The 22,216-nt window shown below is 51.7% G+C and overlaps 7 protein-coding genes across 7 annotated transcripts; 3 read left to right on the top strand and 4 right to left on the bottom strand.

The window, feature by feature from the left end:
* The first annotated feature begins 5,771 nt into the window (after positions 1 to 5,771).
* On the top strand, positions 5,772 to 9,337 carry P174DRAFT_441883 (uncharacterized protein). Its single transcript, XM_024827447.1, has one exon. The coding sequence runs from the start codon at positions 6,170 to 6,172 to the stop codon at positions 8,936 to 8,938; it is 2,769 nt and encodes a 922-aa protein (XP_024683178.1). The 5' UTR covers positions 5,772 to 6,169; the 3' UTR covers positions 8,939 to 9,337.
* Positions 9,338 to 9,404: 67 nt separating this feature from the next.
* On the bottom strand, positions 9,405 to 11,183 carry P174DRAFT_441882 (bifunctional chorismate synthase/riboflavin reductase [NAD(P)H] ARO2). Its single transcript, XM_024827446.1, has 6 exons — positions 11,065 to 11,183; positions 10,933 to 11,002; positions 10,510 to 10,871; positions 10,367 to 10,446; positions 9,868 to 10,332; positions 9,405 to 9,835 (listed from the first exon to the last, which is right to left on the bottom strand). The coding sequence occupies exons 2-6, from the start codon at positions 10,965 to 10,967 to the stop codon at positions 9,596 to 9,598; spliced, it is 1,182 nt and encodes a 393-aa protein (XP_024683177.1). The 5' UTR covers positions 10,968 to 11,002; positions 11,065 to 11,183; the 3' UTR covers positions 9,405 to 9,595.
* Positions 11,184 to 11,429: 246 nt separating this feature from the next.
* On the top strand, positions 11,430 to 13,187 carry P174DRAFT_407324 (putative lipoate--protein ligase). The gene is made up of 3 exons (XM_024824134.1): positions 11,430 to 12,468; positions 12,524 to 12,631; positions 12,687 to 13,187. Exons 1-3 carry the CDS (start codon positions 11,458 to 11,460, stop codon positions 12,927 to 12,929), a joined length of 1,362 nt encoding a protein of 453 aa, XP_024683176.1. The 5' UTR covers positions 11,430 to 11,457; the 3' UTR covers positions 12,930 to 13,187.
* Positions 13,188 to 13,408: 221 nt separating this feature from the next.
* Positions 13,409 to 14,965, top strand: P174DRAFT_441880 (pyruvate dehydrogenase (acetyl-transferring) subunit E1 alpha). The gene is made up of 4 exons (XM_024827445.1): positions 13,409 to 13,548; positions 13,619 to 13,752; positions 13,827 to 14,281; positions 14,335 to 14,965. The coding sequence occupies exons 1-4, from the start codon at positions 13,426 to 13,428 to the stop codon at positions 14,838 to 14,840; spliced, it is 1,218 nt and encodes a 405-aa protein (XP_024683175.1). The 5' UTR covers positions 13,409 to 13,425; the 3' UTR covers positions 14,841 to 14,965.
* A 15-nt stretch (positions 14,966 to 14,980) lies between these two features.
* Positions 14,981 to 16,941, bottom strand: P174DRAFT_441879 (uncharacterized protein). The gene has a single exon (XM_024827444.1). The coding sequence runs from the start codon at positions 16,736 to 16,738 to the stop codon at positions 15,146 to 15,148; it is 1,593 nt and encodes a 530-aa protein (XP_024683174.1). The 5' UTR covers positions 16,739 to 16,941; the 3' UTR covers positions 14,981 to 15,145.
* A 145-nt stretch (positions 16,942 to 17,086) lies between these two features.
* P174DRAFT_441878 (mitochondrial 37S ribosomal protein uS4m) lies at positions 17,087 to 18,960 on the bottom strand. The gene is made up of 3 exons (XM_024827443.1): positions 18,888 to 18,960; positions 18,354 to 18,803; positions 17,087 to 18,289 (listed from the first exon to the last, which is right to left on the bottom strand). Exons 1-3 carry the CDS (start codon positions 18,921 to 18,923, stop codon positions 17,357 to 17,359), a joined length of 1,419 nt encoding a protein of 472 aa, XP_024683173.1. The 5' UTR covers positions 18,924 to 18,960; the 3' UTR covers positions 17,087 to 17,356.
* Positions 18,961 to 19,224: 264 nt separating this feature from the next.
* P174DRAFT_512711 (putative DNA repair protein Rad26) lies at positions 19,225 to 22,003 on the bottom strand (the record flags this gene model as incomplete). The annotated part of the gene is made up of 2 exons (XM_024831903.1): positions 19,225 to 21,481; positions 21,536 to 22,003. The coding sequence occupies 2 exons, from the start codon at positions 22,001 to 22,003 to the stop codon at positions 19,673 to 19,675; spliced, it is 2,277 nt and encodes a 758-aa protein (XP_024683172.1). The 3' UTR covers positions 19,225 to 19,672.
* Positions 22,004 to 22,216: the final 213 nt, after the last annotated feature.

The raw sequence follows: 22,216 nt of genomic DNA, 5'->3' as shown, positions 1-22,216 counted from the left end.
CTCTCTTCTTCTTCTTCCTGCTCCTTCTCTTTTTCCAGTCTATTATTTTTCCGCAGTAAACCATTCAATTTAAGGCGGGCTGACGGGAAGTTGTGATCGGGCGCACGAATGATTCGGCATTACTCTGTCTCAGGGTCCGACTCGGGCGGAAGCGACAGCAGTCATGCAGGCTGAGTTGGCAATGGATGATTGACGATTGGTGCAAGGGCAAAACCGACACCGTGTGCCGGACAGCGGTGACGACGGATAAAAGTCCGGCGATAGACCTGCTACAGCGCCAGTCAAACGGTGGAGGACCGAATCTTGCAGAAATTCTGAACGTCGGGCAGGAAAGAAGAAGGGCAACGGTAGTTAATCGTAGAGTAATAACCGATGAAAAAAAGAAAGGCCCTTTATCTCAAAAAAGGAGATGTGAGTTGTACGGAGGGCCGATGACGGAGGGCGGAGAGATATTGGTTTCAGTACGGTGGAAAGTGAGGAAAGGAGCGTCTGCGCATAGAAAACAAGGGAGCGGAAGAGCTTGGAAAAATGAGAAAAAGGACTCCCGTTGAGATGAAAGAAGTCAGAAGGAAAGAAGAATAAGACGAATACGAAAAAAGAGATAATAGAAGTCGATTAGTAGGGAAGAGGGAGCGAGACGAGGGTGTATAGAGAACAGGAAAGATGAAGGTCGTGGGCACTTGGCAGGCAAAAGGTGTTTTGTTCTAGGGAAAAATAACTTTTTGTCAGGCGGGAACAGGCGGAGGGGGGAATTCGACGGTAGTAATGATCAGGAAAGAAGAATAATAATAGTTAATCAGAGATAGACAGATAGGCGGATAATGGGTCAAGCCAGGACTAGTGGGTTATTTCTGGTGGTGGTGGGGAACTTTGGTGGGTAACTAAATCATTGACTGAAGGTTGAATATTATTCTTGATATCCATGATTAAGTAGGTAATTATGATTGTAATCATATGGTAAATAATTATTGTACAGCTCAACAGTCGACATTTCATAGCTCATCACTTTATCCAATATATGATAGTACCAGTTGTATTATTTTGCATTTGTATTCATTTCAAAGTTTTCATCTTTCAGCTGGTGCCCAAGAGGTTATCCCTTCAGCCGATTGTCCGGACTGATTGTGTCTCGGACTCTTTGGGCTCTTGGTTAAAACTGGCAGTGGTTCGTTATTGGGCTTGGTTGAGGAGTTTGGGTTTGGTAAAGTAAAGAGTCAGAGGGTTGTAAATTATGTAAGGTACGGTAAGTTTTCTCAATATGCACTTGCTGGACGGAATGGCATGGTAATATACAGTTAGCCATGCCATGGGTCCAATGGTGTTGGCCTATATGATGCTCCATAACTTGGACAATACCTTAATCTACTTGGAATGATCATAGGAGCCACCCTATCCTGACTTGATCACACTCTGAATGTACTCCTTAAATTAATCTAACATTCCAGAGGAGTTTCGATAGAGAAAGTAGAAATCAAATAGAGTATTTCCCACACGATGTGAGAGATCATGGTATGTTACCTAAGGTACCTAAGGGAGTGGCAAGATGCCAAGCTTACCCACTGACCATCCACTATCTGATACAGCACGGACGGGAGTATATTACGTAGGGGACTTTTTCCATTCCTTTCTTTCCGTCAGGTCGACGACCTCATTGTCCACTCAGTGCCATCATCGATTTCTCAAGTCTTGCCTTGCACTCTTGCGGTCGTCAAGAATATTTGAGGTTATGTAAGCTCTTAATTCAGGAACTGCTGTCAGATACACTTTTTAATAGCATTTTTAAACCTGCCTTACCCTTTCATTTTGATAGATACCTGATTTCATCATGTCACCAGAACACCCTTACCGCTATACTTCGAGCCGATCTAGCCTGTCCCCATCATGAAGCAGATCTGCTGGTCCGTGGGTCCAACGTCCATTTACCAACTCTCCCTCCACCATTCTCGCCCATTCCAGGCACCTTTTGTTCAATCGTCTCCAATTTCTAGTATCTTCTACTCTAGGTATATCGCATAGGAACAACTATACGCAGAGGGTCGATCACTGATAGACTATGGAAATGATGGATCAAATTCCGCACTAATCGACACAATCATATCCAAGTCTGGAATTTATTCCCTTCCATTAGATACACTGTAGGTACCTGAATTCTCTCGGAGGAGCGATCTTGTCTTACCATCCAATCGCGGTGTTTCGCCTCGTTGAGCTTGGACTGCTAGCCGGAGGTCTGTTCCCTACTCCGTAGGTACATTTGGTAGTCTGAGTAAACCAGACTAACTAATTATTAGGTACCTTATGTACCTGTATGAAGTAAATTTTCATACAACGATTCTCGCTCAATACCTATGAAGCGCAATGGATGAGAGACCGTCGTGCGAAAGCATAATAACATAACACCTCATCGACCAATTGTTGGATATCCGACGAGGTCAGTATTATTGTATCGACATATTGAAGCAACCTATATCCACTTTCGTTGTAGAGCAGCGCAAGGCCGTCTTGGCGCTGTCAGCATCGAACCCAAGAGTCTCCATCTAAGGATCTCTCCTGGGTGATTGGAAGGCTGTGGAAACTTACACCTATACAAGACTACATGTACAGCATCATCATTCGCTTATGCGATCCAATTTCGGTCGGAGCCCACGAGGAGTGGCTGCTTTAGAGGCAACCTTGGTAGAACTCGATGCCTTGACAAGAGTGTCTTCCTAACCACTGTGATAATGTACACACTGTGAGGCTGCTCTCCTTGAGCACAAGTAGATACCGATATACGTGCAAAAAGACGCCAAGTACCTATTTGCCTCCAATGCCTTGTACAAGAACAAGATAGACTTTCCCGTCAAATTTTGCCTTTGGCTCCCCCATGACTTTGCATAGCAGGATCACCTTTGCAGGCAAGGATCTAGGTAGGCACCGCTGGCTTAGAGTCCAGTTCAGTACCTTGAAGGTACCTAGACGAGAAACTCGTATTTATCATCTCTCTGTACCACTCCGTATGCTTCCACACAAGGTCTGAACCGGTTTCAGAAGCACCTAGACTCCTAAGCGAGACGAGAAATGTCCCAGAGTACGCTTGTAAATAGACACCACCATCTAACCAACTTCCATCTAGCTGCAGAGTCGGCTTTAGTCTTTGACCTTAGCCAAATGCTACTTTGAGTTTCCGCTAACTCAGGAGAAGATACCTAGCAAAATGGTTTCTCCGGAACCATACCTCTCTCGAGTATTACATCATTGGGCCCCAACCCGCCAACCATATACCTCTCTATTGGATGACAAAACGGGCACTTTCAGTCGGGTCGCTCTCTGGGTATGATGGTAGTGGCGGAGATTTTGATACAGGAGTTGACGGTGCTAGGCCATTTTGTCTTGCTATCCAACTGTTGAAGGCGTCTCGAACGTTATAGGTAGGTTTGACACCATGGCAGAACTGCGAAGGCGTCGTTGAATTACCTGATCTGCATCCTGAATACTACTACGTAGGTTCCCGGGCTGCATCGCAAATTTGCCATCCTTCTTCGTATTGAGGTCTGTTTGCAGTCGATGCATGTATGTACCTACCTGATGCCTCGTCAAGGTTGAATCATTTTTCCGTCGAAATGGAGTGAGTGCACTGTTCAAGCGCACGGGTCAAACACCGGCCCACAGGAGAGTTGTAGTCGAGCGGGTGGCTCCAAGTCTAATAGCGATTTGCCTTCTAATCTCAAACTTCATTGTACAAACTATCTATCCGTGACATCCAGCTTTGCTTTTCTTTTTTTTTTTTTTTATATGGTCAAACAGCACCTCTATTCCAGTAGATGGCAGTGTGAGCAACCTAAGCCTTAGGGTCCTCCGTAGTCTTGGTTTGGTGAAATTCAAAAAACTAGCGCAAGTGAAATTTAACAAAAATTTTAGGTATGGGTGTAAAGTAAAGGGAGTATATGACGGAAAGCTGGGGCCATCCGTCCTCGGACGCTAGTTCGCTTACAGATTTACCTGCAGCCATCCATCATTCCACCCATGGATCTGTCCGACCTTGTCCTGTGTTGGCTGTGCAGACTGAGGCAGTTAATATAATTTTTGATCTCACATCAACCAGTCCTACCCCTGCATCATCATGGCTGTGAGAAGCGTCATTACCACCGGATGCGGTGCAGACTATGCATACAGTGTCACTGACTACCAGGCTGCCCTTCTAAGGACTGAATACTGTCTGGTGAGGATTTACGATCACTCATGACAGAACCCAGCTGCCTCGCGCAAACAAATGAGAAAGTTCTGACATGCTGCAAACTACGGCCTCTTGCATTGGCTATCTGAACAGGGTTTTATGGTAAGCCTAAAGACAGCTAAGACAGTTAGCCAACTGGACAATACTGAAGTGAGGGATTAGAATGATACCTATGCCGAGTTCCGTATTGCGTCTCAAGACTAACTTCACAAGCCACCAAATATGTCTTCCGTATGAAGAACTAGATACACTAAGGGTAAGTTCAGTCTCAGTAGCTAAGTCCAACCCCATGATCATCGTTCAAGATTGTTGTTTGCTTTTTCCTCGGACGGTCAATGCTTCTATTACCTGCTTATGCCTCAGGTCGCAACCCCTCATCGCACTAACCCCGGGTTTAGCTAGTTGCATATGTATGAAGACAATAATCCATTGCCATTAGAAGACCAAGAGGGTATGAACAGATTCTGATTCGTGGCCAACTTCGGCTGCAATTTCATACCCAGCTTGTAGCCGACCCGAGTTTGTGATTGAAGCGTCAGGTAGTACCAAGCCAGCACGGACATTTTGTTGCATTTGCGCCTTGGATTGGGTAGGAGCCGTGGACTGGGATGGGAGGCTGGGATGTTGGTATTATCCGGTGAAGGGCAACTGAGAAGCGATACTGATGGATACTGGTGTCTTCAGATGCCAGTCTCTACATTATTGTTCCGCTGTGGTGGCGGTGTTTCAATAGGAAATGGGTACTCTATGATATACCTCTGTACACGCATATTATACATATTGATGTGCGTGACCCCGCACGAGCACATGAAACCTCATCCCTTGCTTGATGATAGATGGTGTATGGTGTACGGATACTGTGTGCTTATATTATTCAAGACCGTAAACTAGTGGTCTTCGGCGATAGTCGGTTATTACTATATGATAGACAATCTATGGTGTAAATACGAAGTAGAGGATTCCTCGTTGGGACCATTCCCGTTCCATAACTTAGGCCTCAATTTGATGCTTCTGGGTACTATCTTCTATCTACACAATAATGTACAGAATGCACTCTGTAGAGAAGGTTACTACGTACTCTGTAGATGATGGTGCGACCATCTGCTGTCTCACATTCTCCGCCTGAGACATCAAGGGATGATCGATCACAAATGCCACTGATTGATAAGACAGACTGGATCCTCATCCTCACTCTAGATATCACTTCATATCTACCTACCATCTATTTACCTTCTGTCTCCGTAGCATCATACTCTATCGAATAAAGTCTTGACTTACGCCCCTCATCATCAGAGTTCTGCCTCTAATCCAGTCAATGAAGGAGGATGGATCCCCCCGCCCAGCGTTGCCAGTGCAACCCGCCCGTGTTTACTATCGCAGCTTCACTTGGGTGCACCATTAATCTATTTGGGCTGCTCAGCGTACCCTTCTCACTGGTCCTTCAGACCTCGAATGATGTTCAATGATTGCATACATTGTGTAACAGTGGGAGGGTTGTGAGATCTAGAATGGGTCATAGACAGACAATACGGCTAGATGACTTCTTACTCTGGAGTATTCACGTACGCGTAAGGTAGGATGTGGATGTTGCCTGGGATGTTTACTGTTGCTGTTACCTTCATCTGTGCTTCTCTCTCCTACACCCTGAATATTTTCTTCGCAAAGGCGTCTTCATTCGACCCTTGGTGCAGAACAATCTACTAAATCCATCGAATTATCAATCCTCGTCCCTTTAACAGAGGAACTACACGATCGTCCCACCGTACAGTCCTGCTCCATGTCGGCCGATCTGGTGTCTGGCCCGCGCCTACTCTAGATCTTCGTGACAAGCTAAGATCATCGATCTCGCTAGATGCATCGCACATCGTCTCGGATCGCAGTCTTCATATCCACTAGACACTCTGACATCTTCACTCCTACCCTTCCATGGATGACGGCGCTTTACGGATATCTGGAATGGGCAGGACTGCCGTCATGAGTCTGACGTCCATCGTCTTGCTTGTGTCGCTGCTTATCTGTCCTGTCCGCGCAGCGATTCCATACTCGCCGTCCCATATCCTCTATACCTCCCAGCACAACGATTCTTTTGCCTACTTACTGCGGCCCAGTGACTCGCAGCCGCATGCCACCCAGTTTCTTTCGTTGAATGTCTCAGGGAAGGTAGACGCAGCCAGCCCAGAGTACACGGTTCTTCTAGATGAGCTGCCGTTCCACACAGACAACCAGTCCTCTGCCTTTGTTCCGTCTATTGATCAACATGGTCACATCAAGGTCTATGTAGGGGACTGCGGCCAATCAAATGAGCAAGGAAGGCTTTGGGTTTTTACGCCAAGTGTCAATAACTCGAGCGGCAATGGAACGTGGGAAGTGCATGATTCGGACTTAGGGCAAGGGGACCTAGGAGTCAACAGCTACGGCCCCAACTATCTGTCTGCCGCGTTCACCTGGTCGTCTTCCAACATGACGGAGAGCTCGCTGTATACCTTTGGTGGCATGTGTCCGTTCAAGACGACCTCGAAAGCAACCTGGATCTATGCCTCCAGCTATTCCCAGTCCATGATCGTCTTGAATCCGCCGACCTCTGACCGTGTCTCTTCGTATCGAATATCAACCGCTGGCCTGCGCGCACCACCTATCCCGGAGGCAGGGTTCACAATCACTCCATTGCATCCCACCTACGCACTGTCTCCTTTAGGTCGAACACTACAGCAACAAAACTTTCTCTTCATTGGGGGCCACACCCAGAAAGCCTTCATCAACATGTCTGAGCTTGCCATCTATTCTCTTCCTCAGGACAGCTGGAGCTTCGTCACAGCCGAGTCAGGGTCGGATATGGGAAAAACTGAGCTTGCTGTTCGAGATTCAGCATTCGTGGAGCCAAGGACGGGACACACGGCCATTCTCTCGCCGGACGGTAGCAAGGTCATCGTCTTCGGCGGATGGGTAGGCAGTACCAGTCGACCTGCTCAGCCGCAACTGGCTGTATTGGAGATGGGAGAAGAGTTTGGAGGCACTGGCTCATGGCGTTGGGTGGTCCCATCTCACCAAGGAAGCGGACTCGCAGACGGAACCGGGATCTACGGTCATGGTGCAGCAATGCTTCCTGGCGGTGTGATGATGATCGCCGGCGGGTACAGCACTTCCACAACAACGAAGCGGTCGGCAGTAGGACCTCAGCCTAACTCCCAAGTCTTTCTGTACAATGTTACGTCTGGAAGCTGGATGACTTCATATAGAAATCCAAGCCTGCCGGAACCGGAACCGGAACCCGTAGGAGCCTCTGGTGGCTCCACGTCTTCATTGTCGAAAAAGGCAGGGCTGGGTGCAGGACTCGGACTGGGGATTCCGTCAGTTGCAGGCTTGGCTGTGTTTGCTTGGTTCTACTGGCGGAGACGCCGTGTGCGGCGGTCTCGGGATCGCGAACTGCGCAAGCTCGCTCTCAGTGCACAAAGGGCACACTTCTGGGGCAGGGACGAGCCCGAAATGGCGAGCAGCATCCGCATGTCCAAGACCAGGGACCAGAATAAGACGATCTCCTGGACCACCGCTCCAAGTCGGAACGAGCAGGACAACGGCGAAGGTGCTGCCGAGAGCACCAGCCTGCTTCGTGACATCCCGACCCCTGACAGAAACAGCCAGCAAAGCTTGGGAACGCGCCCTTACCGATATTCAGCGCCATACAGCGAGTACAGAAGAAGCGAGGCTGCGGGTGAAATACATCCAATCGACGAACGCGATGAGGAAGAAGCAAGTTCTCCAGCGTTCGGCGACCCCGATACTGCCGCCGCCTCTGAGCCTTTCTTAGGCGCTGAATTTGTGACTCCGCGCAGTACAATGTCGAATCCAACTGGAATTCCATATCGAACAGTTAGAGCTGTACCTGCGGAAGATCCACCCCGAGACGGAGTTTTGCCCTCAGATCAGGACGAGCGCACTTCGTCGAATCTTTCGGACTCTTCAGCTAGATCTGGGAGTAGTGCTCCTCGCCCGCAGGCGTCACTTCGTACCCCTACAAGTTTGCCAGATAATGGACGCAATTCGCCAGAAGCGCCACCCTCTGCGTCCACTCATGGGACAGGACTGTCCAGAGAGAAGCGCTACTCCTCGGACTCCTACTCTACCGCACATACAACCCTTTCGCTACGATGGGCCGAAGGGGAGCATCTTCTGAAAAATGATACTGAGCCAAACGTGCCAATAGAGGAACCCTCAACGCCGGGTCGATCCCCGCTGACTCCAAAAGCGCGGACGTTTGGCTGGATGGGCAGCGTGCGTCGCGTAATTTCCGGAACGCAGAGGCGAGTTACAGCGATACGAGACTCGACGACAGCCTCTCTGGCGTCGGGCATCGATCGGAGGAGTACAGTCCTCGGAGCCAGGACGGTGGATGGCGCACAGAATGAGTCGAAGGTCCCGCGACGAGCCGTGAGTGCCTCGGCCGAGCTGTTCAGACGAAAACAGGGCGCCAAAGACTGGGGAGCAAGCAATCGAGGCTCCCGGGATACGGGCCTTCAGACCATCAGGTCTTCCCGGGATGATTCGGCGTTGGACGGGCTGATAGACGTGGACGATGACGACTGGGATGTCGAGGGCGCAGCCGAGGGCAGACGGGTCCAAATCACATTCACCGTTCCCAAGGAGAGATTGAGAGTGGTCAACGCCACCGCCCAAGACTTGGACAACATGTCTGAGAGATCTATCAGTCGAAGTAACACCGCAGCATGAACGACAGCCTACACCGCTAGAGTTGTTATAACGCAGAAGGTGTATCCCACGCCTGCTACGATCAGATTGTATATCCATAAAATCTTCTTCTCTTTCTTGTTCGCTTTTTCTTTTTGTTGCTTGCCCTTCCTGGCGAAAGGGTTTGATATCCGCGACTGTTGTCAACTCTTATTCCTTGTCTCACTTTGTTTGGCCTGTTTTGAGCATGTTTCTTTCTACAGCCGGGTTGTGTCTTGACGAACGGATATGGACTATGCTACGAAGTCACGACCTTTTCTCTTTCTTTTCTTCGCTTCTGGGCCGGATTCTCAATTGACGGTTTTTGTGGGCGTACGACAGGAGGAAGTCTCGAGATTGTGAGCATATTCTGTTCCTTGTGCTCTGTACGTTGGAAGGCAGAAATAGAAAGCACTTGTTGTTTTGGATAATCCTGTTTAAAGACTACGACGAGGTCATGCGTAAATTGCATTGACAAGTAGATATCGTTATCAGCTGTAGATTAGGGGAAAGCTCTAGAACAGCCGGGTTGAAAGCGACGCGAGATGAGGTGGAAACGATGCAAGTGCTCACCAGGTGCATGTTGAAAAGCCCGAAGAAAAGATGCTATCTGCAACAAATTTTGAAAAACTATGATATAGATTCTAAAGAGAAACAGGTCTATGAAGAGGCGGGAGCACCGCTGGAGCCGAGAGTCGGTTTGGTAGGGAGGGTGCTGGGTAGCGGGGGCAGCAGATTCTTTGCGCTCTCACGGGCATACTGGGCCATGAGGGCGTCCATGATGACGAGGGCGGACATGGCCTCGACGATGGGAACGGCACGCGGGGTTACGCAGGGGTCGTGGCGGCCCTTGGCCTCGAGGATGCCCTCCTCGAAGCCGTAGGAGGCGGTAGTCTGGGCCTGGCCGATGGTGGCGGGGGTTTGAAGGCGACCCTGAAGTAGATGGAGGCGCCGTTGGAGATACCGCCCTGGATGCCGCCGGAGTTGTTGGTCTTGGTGGTCAGGCGCTGCGTGCTGATGGTATTGTTGCCGGTGCGGGTCTGGACCTCGGAGACGGTGAAAGGGTCGTTGTGGATGGAGCCGGGGACCTCACAGCCGCCGAAGCCCGAGCCGATCTCAAAGCCCTTGGTGGCGGGGATGCTGAGCATGGCGTGCGCCAGCTTGGCCTCGAGCTTGTCGAAGCAGGGCTCGCCCAGGCCGACGGGGACGTTGCGTATCACGCAGGTGACGGTGCCGCCGATGCTGTCTTGGTTGTCCCGGAAGGTCTCGATCACTTTTGTCATGCGCGCCGCGGCCTCCTCGTTCGGGCAGCGGGTGGGGACGAAGGTGTCGACAGTCTTACGGTCGATGGTCTCGATGAGCTTCAGGAACTCCGGGTTGGTCGACGGAGAAGGGTGCTCGGGGTCGGGGGAAGAGGTGTTCGTTGCCGACGGAGGAGACAAAGGCGATAATTTCAACACCGTGCGACAGGCGTAGGTACTTTTCAGCGATGGCACCGGCGGCGACACGGCCTGAAGATGAAGTAGTTAGCACAAGAAGACTCATCTGTCCTGCGGGTGTTGCTCAAAACTGACCGATGGTCTCGCGGGCACTACTCCGGCCACCACCGCTGCTCGCCTTGACACCATATTTCTCCAGATAAGTGTAATCGGCGTGACTGGGACGAGGGAAGAGATCCATTGTGCTGCCACCGTAGTCCTTGGGTCTCTGATCCTCATTACGCACCATCATTCCGATCGGGGTACCCAGGGTAACGCCAAACTCCGTTCCAGACTGGATCTCTACACGGTCCTTTTCATTTCGAGGCGTCGTCAGAGCACTCTGTCCGGGACGTCTTCGGGTCATCTGGGGTTGGATGTCTTCCTCTGTGAGCTCCATGCCCGGAGGGCAGCCATCGACGATGCAGCCGACAGAGCGGCAATGGGATTCACCATAACTGCGAGCGAAGACAGGTTAGAGGTCCGAGTTGGCTGGAACTCAGGTAGGCATAAACGTACGTGGTGACCCGGAAGTATTCTCCCCACGTCGACATTTCGAAATGGTCTTCTGTTTCCGTGTATGCTTCTGCTTTTTGACTCACGTTATTGTTGGTGGGGCTATTCGCAAGGGAGAATCATTGCGATGCTTACCAACGAACCGTCAGTCGACAATGATGGTCAGACCGAATCAAATAGGTACAGGCGCCTCACAATTGCAACCAAGTATAGCAGTGAAATGTATATTCAGCGTTAATCTGACTGCTGTGTCAGCCCTTGCTTTTGAGGGACGCAAAAGAGTTGAAGCGGGACTTTTTACCAACAGTCATCGGGGTTGCTTATCTGGGTTTAGCGCGCCGGCAATCGGAGATATCTTTCATCAACAAGATCTTACATTACAATACCCAACTGTTACTTTCAATTGCGCCACGGATACCGCCATCTTACCATACATTACATAGTCTCCATCTGATCTCCGCCATGTGAGTCCGAATTTCGAACAGCTTCAACTATGCTCACTCCGTGCCTGAACCTCGTCGTTCCTCAATGCGTCGTCTGCTGCGAGGACAATGCCTGCTGACGTCGGCTTTGGCTCCTGGAAGGAGCGGTAGCAGCCCTTATGGAGGTGCCGTACGATATAACTCCGCATTATCCACCGAGCATTTTGCACAGCTAGCGAGCCGTCAGTCCTCCATGCACCAGATTTACCAGTCGCTATCATCCGATCCATATGTGAATCTGTCCATCGAGCATTTCTTGTTGGAGAATGCTCCAGTCGACAGCAGCATTCTCTTTTTGTACGTCAATCGACCATGCGTTGTCATTGGACGCAATCAGAACCCATGGCTCGAGACCAACCTCAAAGCACTTTACAATGACCGCGTGGAAGTTGGAGAAGGGGACAATGAGAGTAAAGACGTACTGCTTGTTCGACGCAGATCGGGCGGAGGAGCTGTATTTCACGACTTGGGGAATCTGAATTACAGTGTGATTTCACCGCGTACCACTTTTACTCGCAACAAACATGCGGAGATGGTTGTACAGGCTCTACACAATATCGGGGCGACCAACACCAGCGTTAATGACCGACATGACATTGTCATGTCCTCCGAGACGAGCAAGCAGGGAAGGCCTGACGCATCGCTGCCTCGGAAAATTTCTGGTTCAGCATTCAAGTTGACAAGGCACCGAGCTCTACATCATGGAACTTGCTTGTTAAATTCTCCCAATATCAACGATCTGGGATTCTTCCTACGTTCGCCTGCCCGTGACTATATAAAGGCCAAAGGCGTGGAAAGTGTGCGATCCCCAGTGACTAATGTCTCGACCGCCTTCGAGAATGCGTTTGCTCCCTTCTCGATACAAGCGGTGATGGAGGGCATTATGGAACAATTTGCTCAACTATATCAGGTCAGTCCTGATGCCGTCCGTCGGGCGCAACGTGCTCACGCCAATGAGCCTGAGCTGTACGCTGGAGCCGACTGGGTGGCTGGTGTTGTAGGAGCACAAGAAGGATACGGAGAGCCGGAGATTAGAAAAGGCATTGAAGAGCTTCGGGTAAGACAGATGCGCATAGTATGTCAGACCATTACTGACGTGTGATCTCAACCAGTCGTTGGAATGGAAGTACACACAGACACCGCAGTTCACCTTTTCCACGTTCCCTTTCGAGGAGGATCCGCGCCAAAGACCCGCATTACCAGAGTCACTGCCTCCCTCAGTAAGATCTTACTGTTAGTGTGTTGGTCGCTTCCACTCGCTGACCGATCATCCAGACCCGAGTATTTCTCCGCTTCAAACATGGTGCGATCATTGAGAGCGAAATTTCGGTCTCATCTGATTCATACGTAGCATCCGAGCAAGCACGCCGAGTGCATGAAGTATTGAATGGACGGAAGCTTCACGAGATCCATTTGAGCCAATGGGACCAGCTACTTACGGACCGTCTCGGCGCAGACGTTGAGGCGACAGTCGCGCATGAGCTTGCAAAATTCATTGGAAGCAAGCTGTGCTCCTAGCTTGACTTGCATACTCCCGAACGACCACAGCCATATTGTACGGTAGACAATCATGTATATTAGATTTTCTACGACTACTTTCACGGTCCTGAGTGGATGGGCTGGGCAGTCAAACCTTTGCCTTTGTAACACTCACCGGCCAAGTTGCTCCGAGCACTGCAACGTCAACCCCACTGGCGGTGTCTCCCTTTCGGCGCAATAGTAAAAGGTCATAGATTTGGTTTACATCGGAGATGGCCTACAATCATCGTGATCACCTCAAGACTATGTACATAGTAGCATAAGCTTGTTTGCGCTGTTTGCAGTGACTACACCGGCGCTCCCCGAATGGAAGCGTTGGCTTAAGTAATCCGCCTTCCGAATTCCGCCTAGTCGCAGGGGAAGTTTGTTCCCAAATCCCAACATCTCCGGCGTTGAAGATAACAGGGCAAGAAGATCTCCTCGTCTCCCTCTATCTCTCCTCCTCCATATCAATTGGACTTCTCGACCTCCCATCATGCTATTCCGAGCTGCGTGGGCCCGTCAGGCTGCGCCTCTGAGGCGTCAGGCTTTTGCTCCTCTTGCTCGCCGCTCTGTCACCACCGATGCCGCCTCATCGCATGCTGAAAATATTCCGCAGGTTTGTTGAGACGCCCAAAAACCCCCGATTCGGAGGGTCTCATGCTGACGGGATTGGTGTTTATGTATAGGAGGATGATAAGCCCTTCACAGTCAGACTCTCCGATGAGAGCTTCGAGACATACGAGATCGACCCTCCTCCATATGATCTCGAGGTCACCAAGAAAGAGTTGAAGCAGATGTACTATGATATGGTTGTGACCAGGTATGGACTGAGCGGAGAGGAGTTTATGTTGCTATGCGACTCGTATCTAACCTTTCGGATCTTGCTTTGTCTAGACGCATGGAAATGGCCGCAGACCGTCTGTACAAGGAAAAGAAGATCAGAGGCTTCTGCCACTTATCTATCGGTCAGGAAGCTGTTGCTACCGGTATCGAACACGCCATTACCCGCGACGACAAGGTTATCACTGCCTACCGTTGCCACGGTTATGCCCTGATGCGCGGTGGTACCGTCCGTTCGATCATCGGAGAGCTGCTCGGTCGCCGTGAAGGTATCGCCTACGGAAAGGGTGGTTCGATGCACATGTTCGCCCCCAACTTCTTCGGTGGTAACGGTATCGTCGGTGCTCAGGTTCCCGTTGGTGCCGGTCTCGCTTTCGCCCAGCAGTACAACGAGGAGAAGGCTACCAGCATTGTTCTGTACGGTGACGGTGCCTCCAACCAGGGTCAGGTCTTTGAGGCTTTCAACATGGCCAAGCTGTGGAACCTTCCTGCCATCTTCGGTTGTGAGAGTAAGTTGATCTTCGATGCCACCTACTGGCAGTCCAAATCTGACAATTTATAGACAACAAATATGGTATGGGTACCTCTGCCGCTCGTTCCTCCGCCTTGACCGACTACTACAAGCGTGGTCAGTACATCCCTGGTATCAAGGTCAACGGTATGGATGTCCTTGCCACCAAGGCTGCCGTCCAGTACGCCAGAGAGTACACTATCGCCGGCAACGGTCCCCTGGTCTTCGAGTACGTCACCTACCGGTACGGTGGCCACTCCATGTCCGACCCCGGTACCACCTACCGTAGCCGTGAGGAGATCCAGCGCATGCGCAGCACCAACGACCCCATTGCGGGTCTCAAGCAGAAGATCCTTGACTGGAACGTCATGACCGAGGAGGAGCTCAAGGCTCTGGACAAGTCTGCCCGTAGCCACGTCGACGAGGAGGTTGCCATTGCCGAGCAGATGCCCGCCCCCGAGAACAACCCCCGCATTCTGTTCGAGGACATCTATGTTCGCGGCAGTGAGCCCCGCTGGATGAGAGGCCGCACTGTCGACGAGACCTTCTACTACTAAACTCTTCCCTTTCGATGTCTGGCAAGCAGGAGTTGGAGAGAAAAGTTGTAAACTCGGAAATTGGCAGGGTCATATGAACCACCCCCCTACAGCACGTCTAGTATATGTAATTTAGCCCGGAATTATTGTTTATGTTTTGCATTATATTTCTCCCGTAGCGTCAGAAATCTACAATTGGAGATGTTGATAAAAGTATTGGGAGGTCCACGGTTAACACATATCGACGGGTTATCTCGTTTAAGGGTATCATAATAGAATGGAGATAACGACTGAAAAGAACAAAGCAAGCTCAAAAGGAAGGAACTTCAACTGGGCTCCTGTCGCAACATCTCGAGGATCATTTCTTGGGTTCGCTGCACAGAATCTAGTTTCTCCTCCAAGGAGGCCCGGTCCTTCTCCAGCTCACGCCGCAGCTCATCCTGCATCTCCTGCCGGAGCTCATCCTTAAGTTGGCTGATGAAAGCTGAGGACATTGAGGTCGGAGCACCGTCCACGGCGCTGTCGTGCGAGATCCCGTTCTCCCGAGCGATCTGGCCATTCGTAGTCAAAGAGGTAACAAGAGGGGAGGAGCGAGGGTCGGCGCTGACTGCGTCGAGGTGTCTGTTCAGTTTCCCCAGAGTCTCCAATACAGCGGTCATCATGCTGCTTTCCAGGGCGGATGCGGCGTGAGCAGTCGTTGAGGCTTGCGGGTACGACCATCCTGCCGCCGCCGGGGTCGTCCGATTCGGCTGGGGTGTCTGGCTTGCGAACATCGAGTCAAACCCTGGAGGTAGGCGGACGGTATTCTGGACAGGGGTAGCTCCAGCTCCAACTCCAGTAGAAGCAGTGGGAACCGGAGGAGACGCAGGGGAGACGGAAGGGGGCTGCGCCTGCTGAGAATGACTCTGACCAGTACCCTGACCCGGAGCCTGGAATCGGTTCTCCACGACCGGAGTGGAAGAAGGCCGCCAGCCATCGGAATTGCCATCCCACAGGTCAAACGACCTGTCCTTCCTCTTGCGGGACTTGCGTGCACGCAAATCGCGCCTCTCAATACGCCGCGCCTCGGCCTCCTCCCACCGCTGCCACGTCGGGATCCAGGCGTCCACAGCCGCGCGCCACCGCGGATTCGACAAGTCGTCAGCGTCGGAGCCGCCCTTCTCGCGCTTCTCCTCCAGGAACTTCATGCGCTGCTTGGTGACGATCTCCACCTTGCGACGTACCGAGTGCCACGAGTACGGATGCCCCTGGTCGCGCGTGAACTCCTCCGTGACCGTCTTCCACCACTTGCACAGGTTGCTGCGCTGCCCAAACTCCGCCGCGTGTCGATTGCAGATGTCAAATAGCGATACCTCCTCCTTGGTCGTCAGTCGTTTCCCGTGCTTTCGCGGCGTGTCTCCTCCCCCCGCTGTGCCATCCAGATCCTCGTCGACCAGCACCCTGCCCACCACAAGCCCGTGACCATTGCTGCCCCCTGCAACCCCTCCACCAGTCCCCGCTGCGCCTCCAACCCCAGACACCCCATTCTGCACCCCGCCGACCCCCATATCGCCCGGCGACGGCGCATAATCCGGGTCCCCCAGTCCGTCCGGCCCCGCGCCGTCTCGCGCAGCGCTGTCGGAGCGATCACTCTCGGACCCTTCGCTGGAGTCCGGCGGAGGGGGTCTGGCCTCGACCACCACCGACACGGGCTGGTGGTGCGAGTTCTGGCCCATTCGCAGATTCGACGAGATGGTCGGTAGGGTGTTCTGCTGGGACCGCGACATCATGGACGGCAGCCACCGGAGCTGAGGCATCTGGAACGACGTGGGCGATGACGACGGAGCCGTGTGGTCCATTCGAGGGCCGGCCGCTGCTGTGGTGTGCTGGTGATGATGAGCGTTGGAGCCTGTCGTCCCATGCCAGGGATACATTGACATGATTGATGTCTGGTCGGGCCAGAGGGGACCCAGGGGCAGGAGAGGAGCTTTGAACTGGGTGACAATAGGACGTAGTGGGGTCCTCTTTGTGGTAGTTCTTGATAGTAAACACTGGATAAATGCGATGAGATATGATATGATAAAGAGACGATTATGAAAAATCACCGGTTGCTTTTGCAAATTTTGCGTTGGGAACAAGAGAGTTTTTGCTTTCATTTAGGGAACTGGTCCTTGGGTACGGTAATTTTCATCCCCCGCCAAAATAGAATACGTATTATTACGAGACCTCTTTGCATGCATGTTTGCAAGCAAATAGTGAACTCAACAAATGGCCACGATGCTCTATATTGAGGAAAGAGATTGATTGATGCATGTACAATGCTAGGGATATTGATTGTAGAGATGGGGCTCATCCAGGTAAAGCAGCTTCCAACACCATTGCAACATGACACTTTTGCTCACCCTTCCCGGGAACCACAAGGCAGATACATCTATGAGCACCGTAACAAGTAGGAAATCACACCAGAGACCCAGTAATACAAGGTGATGGAACATGCCAGCAGAAGATAGAATACAAGGTAAAGCCAAAAAGAGGAAATGTATCACTAGCCCATCCGTCTAACGTCTTCGGAGATACCAGGCGAACGCAGCTGTGCTGATATTCTCGTTGAAGGGTGTTGGCACCTCTGTGCGGCCTGGCCGCGCCACGGGGTGCCGAAGGTACACGGCCGCGCAGATGTTGTGGTTGACCTCGAGGTATCGGGGAATGAAGGCGAAAGCGCTCATGTAGTCGCGCGGCCGCCAAGGGGTAGCGTAGGGCTTGCTGTGGTCGATCGGGTTATCGCGCATCTGAATCAGCGCCCGCCGAAGCACTTCGAATTCCTCCTCCGTGAGCTCTGACGTGTCCACCTCTCCTTCGGGGTTCTGAGCCGCCTGCTGGAAAGCTTCGGAAAGCCTGTCGCTAGGCTTGTTCTCCGCAGCAGATGTCGCGGTAGTAGTGGTGGTAGCGTCTGTTGATTCGGAGGCGATGGTCGAAGTCTGCTCTGCGGGCGTAGATGAGGTCTTCTCTGATTCCTTGTCTTCCTTCTTCTCGGCTTTCTTGGCGTTCAGCAACGTGATGAGCTCGGAGAACTGAGACTCGAGGTTATCGGTCAAGACGGTGCTCGATTCAGAACGAGACAGCACTCTACGGACGGCCTTTTGAAAGCCGCGCAGTTCCTGCTTGCGCTTGGCGGGGAGAACGTCCCTGCTGTTGGACATGATCGTCTTGGCCTGAGTGAGCAGCGTCTTCAATGTTTCCTTCGGGTCATCCTTTTGCTGATCCTGTGCTTCTGTTGTCTCCGACTCATCCTTCTTGTTCTCCGTCTCCGTCTCCGCAGCCGCACCCTCCGCCTCTGTTTCGCCCTCGTTCGACTCTGCCGCCTTTCTCCTGGCGACGCGGGATTCTCGACGTTCAAACTTGTCCTTGGGGGCACCGGTGGCATACATGACGCGTTCCGGCTCAACCTGGAAAAGATCGCCAGGATTCAGGAGGTAACCGGGGTATCTCATCTATTCAGTAACAGTGTCAGCCGCCAGATCCCGGAAGACGAGATGACCGGACGAAGAAGCATACCTTCTTGCCGTTAACCGTCACCGCACCATGCACAACAAACTGCCGGGCCTGCCGAGTACTGCTGGCGAACATCGCCCGGAAGACCGCAACATCCAGCCGACGCTCGAGAGGAGCAAAAGTCATCTGTGTATAGGGTGTCAAGGAAGACTGGTCCTGGGCCCCGGCTGTGTCATCGCCGTTCGCTTCGGATTCCAGGCCTGCTCCTCGACCGGCGGACATTGCAGAACCATCATCACTGGCTAATTTCTCCGGGCTCATGGGCACAACGCTGCGGATGCGGCGGGTGAACATCCGAGACCACTGACTTTCGCGGACCTGTTCGCCATGGTATGCTCGGGCAACGGACTTGGCAGTCCATTTCTGTTGGAAGAAGGTGCGGTTTGCGGTGGGAGGGGCGCGGAATCGATTCAGGTTGAACAGATTATATTTGCTCCATGATTGTCGGATTTTCTGGTATCAAGCTCCATTAGGATTTTGTCACGCGATAAAGGGGTGTCGGTATCGTGATAATATCGATGACTAGGAATAACATACCGCTTTGCTCAATGGCGTAGTAGCCCTGTTCCTCATGATGGCGAGCGTCCGTTGGAATTGACCTGCAACGAATCCTCCTTCAGTATCAACGATGAGCGGAATGAGACCCCAAAACTTCACATCAGGCACGTGATGCAAAGTTCCTGCCTCAGCGATCAGGCAAAAAGACATGGTCAGAACCTGCCATGCGATTGGCTGGAAACACCTCGCGTAGTACTAGCGTCGGGCACTGGATCCACAGCAACCTATATATTGCCGCTGCCCCTTCACCATTTGGTCTTTTTCTTCTTTCTTTTCTTCATACTTACCTTGTTTGGGTGGCTGCGATCAAGAAGGCGGTCCACCACGGATTGGTCCCTGCATTGCACAGCGCGGCGGAACAATCCGTTCAACGGCCTTCGGGTCATTGACAGGCGTATTCTTTGGCACTTTCCACTCTGTGGGATCATCTTTTCTCTTTTCATCATTTCTTCGCCTTGCGCGGGGTATGGAGAAGAGAGTCATACTTTTGTTTCGTCCATAGTCGATGTATTACAGTTTAGTAAATCCTTAGTAATATTCCACAACTCTTCCATATGCAATAGTCTGCTATGTTGTATCTACATGCAGTTGTAGCCATGTTGCTGTGGCTTTTCAGTTGGTCTTCGGGATTCTCTCCCTGTGACTATTTACTACTACTGTATGTACCCAGCAACTCCTACACATCACAAGGCATACTTTGCATTATTTTATTATTTATCGTCCTCATATCATATGCACGTCCATTATTATACACATAAGTCATGTCAATCATCTCGCTTTGCACTTGGAAATGCCTCCAAGAGCGCTTCTGCTTCCTGAGGGGTGACTGCATCATCGAGGATCTCATGGGCCATCTCCACCGTCTCATCGTCGATGCCGCCTTCAAGTATCGGTCCTTCGCTGAACGCCAACCGTGTCAACACCACTAGAAACTTTTGCTTCCCACCAGCGACTCGACACAATTTCGATTGCAGATCCACGTCCTTGTGACGACGGATCACTCCGTAGACCAAGCGCATGAGGCCGTTGACCATGGTCGCATGGAGATCTCGCTCCGGCGGATAGGTGTAGAGCGCATCCAGTTCGTCATGCATGGCTCGTATCATCCGCGCGAGCACCGTTGGGTGCTGTGCGATGACGGAGCTCCCGTGCTCACTGGCCGGTGCGACCGGATTGAAAGCTACCGATGTGAGAAAGTACATTGCCTGCAAGCGCATGCCACAGATGTCTGCTGCTGTATAAGGAGGCTGGCCTTCATCCGGCTGTGGTGTCTCGCTCAAGAGGTTGGCCACACGGTCAACAATGTAATTCTCATTGGCAAGCTGATCTTGCTGGGTCTCCTGGACCGATCCAAAGGACTCCGCTCGAATGCTCGTTGAAAGCAGATTCAGCATTAAGGTGATGTCTCGAATAGGTTGTGAGCAATTCAGCATCATCAAGACAAAGTCGTAACGCATGTGCCGCCAGAACCTCTCCATCGTCCGCTCCATGTGTATACACAGATACGCCATGCGGTATAACAGGCTTAGCGCTTCGGTCGAATCCACAAGGGCTTCTAGTTGGGACAGCGGCGTTTGCCGTACCTGGCCGAGGTTCTGGCGCGACACGGGCGAGTTTCTGAAACGAGGAATTCCGTTGATATCTCCCGACTCTTGTAGCACTGGTACAAGATAGTCGATCATGTCCGGGACACACGACGGTGCATCCAATGCTAACAGGTGGTGGGTAATCTCCACGAACATCGGCACCGGCTTGAAGAACTTCTCCTTTAGGGTCCGGGACCATAGCGAAGCAATGACCTGCGCGTATTCCACCACATAGTTGCCCGAGTGTAATTTTGCCGTCTCCTCTAGGACGATCGTAGACAGCTTCCGTCGCGGCTCCGACGGAAATGCCATTTGCGATAATACCTCGATATCGCATTCTTCGTTGGGATACGTCTTGTGGTTGAGAATGGATTTCATGAGCTCTGCATTCCGGTCCTCTTTGCGCGTGACTGGCTCATCGACCATCACATCATCCATCATCGCATCGCCCAATAAGTCCTCAGGCGGCTCAGCTACAAGCTCTGCCGGCTGACTTAACGGCAGAGGCGTCGGGCTGCCCGGATCGAGCTTCCTTTTCTTCTTTCCAGGTCCCGTGGGGGTCGTCCGCTTGGATTTCACGGACTTGCTCGGCGAAATCGCCATGATTTCATCATCATCGAATCCATCGCGAAAAGGCAGTACTCTGGTCTTCTTGGGCGTTACGGGCGGCGCTTTGTCCTCCGCCCTGCTCTTTGCCTTCATATTGTTGATCCGCATGGTCTCCTCGGCCAGGTCTTGTTTGAGAAACGCATTTTCTGTGGCCAGCAGTTTGCCTTCAGCTCGAGCTGCCTCTACCTCCTCCTTATGCTTGGCTGTCTCCTCCGCCATGGCCTTGCGCAGAGCAGTCAGTTGTCGATCATAGTTCTCGACCAGTTTCGCTTGGTTTGCTCGGATGATGGCGATTTCTCCCGCTTTCGTCTCGGCCAGCGATCTGGCGGCCGCCAGCTCTTCTGTCATCTGTTTGAGTCGCTCATCTTCTATGCGCAACTATAAGTTCCATTAGCCAAAAGCCTGGCATGTAGATGCTTCCACAACAGATACCTTCTCCTCAATCTCATTGTAAGACTCGTAGAAATTGGCTTGGTACGGGTTCTCCAGTCCTTCTTCAATGTCCATAGGCTCTAAGGCGGACTCGTTGCGGAGAGGAACAGCCTGTCCTGCCGAAGCAGGCGGCTGATCCAGCGCAACATGCAATCCAGTATCATCATCGAGCACTTCGGCATCCAATTCACCCACATCCAGAGAATCGTAATCGTTCGTCAGACCGGTATGTAGACGCGCAGGTGGTTTCAACGTAGCATTGATAGGTGTTGATCGGGATTCTGCGACCGGAAACTGTCGATTGACTTGCGCATGAGGAGCAGGAGCAGTGTAATTAGAAGATTCTGATTGCGCCGGTCGTTGCGCCTGTGTAGCTAGATACGCGTTCTGTTCAAGCTGCAATAATGTACTGGGAGGCAGATCCTCGAGGCCATCATCCGAGAAGAAGTCATCGTCCTTGTCTTCCATAACCCACTACGCGAGGTCGCCATGAATCAAAATGATCTGCTCGAGTATTCTTGAGAAAGAGCACGAAATGTTTGTTTTGCTGTGTTTTATTTGGTCACCCAAGGAAAAAAAATAAAATAATTAAAAGAGTTGTGTTTTCCCCAGGAACCAACGGAAGAAAAACGAAGGCCTGACGTAGTGCCGAGTCACGGGAAGTTGGCCCTCATCTTCATC

Source organism: Aspergillus novofumigatus, assembly GCF_002847465.1.
Source record: "Aspergillus novofumigatus IBT 16806 chromosome Unknown P174scaffold_4, whole genome shotgun sequence".
NCBI classification, from domain to species: Eukaryota; Fungi; Ascomycota; class Eurotiomycetes; order Eurotiales; family Aspergillaceae; genus Aspergillus; species Aspergillus novofumigatus.
The sequence above is the reverse complement of the archived record's forward strand: the minus strand, read 5'-3'. Positions and strand labels throughout refer to the sequence as shown.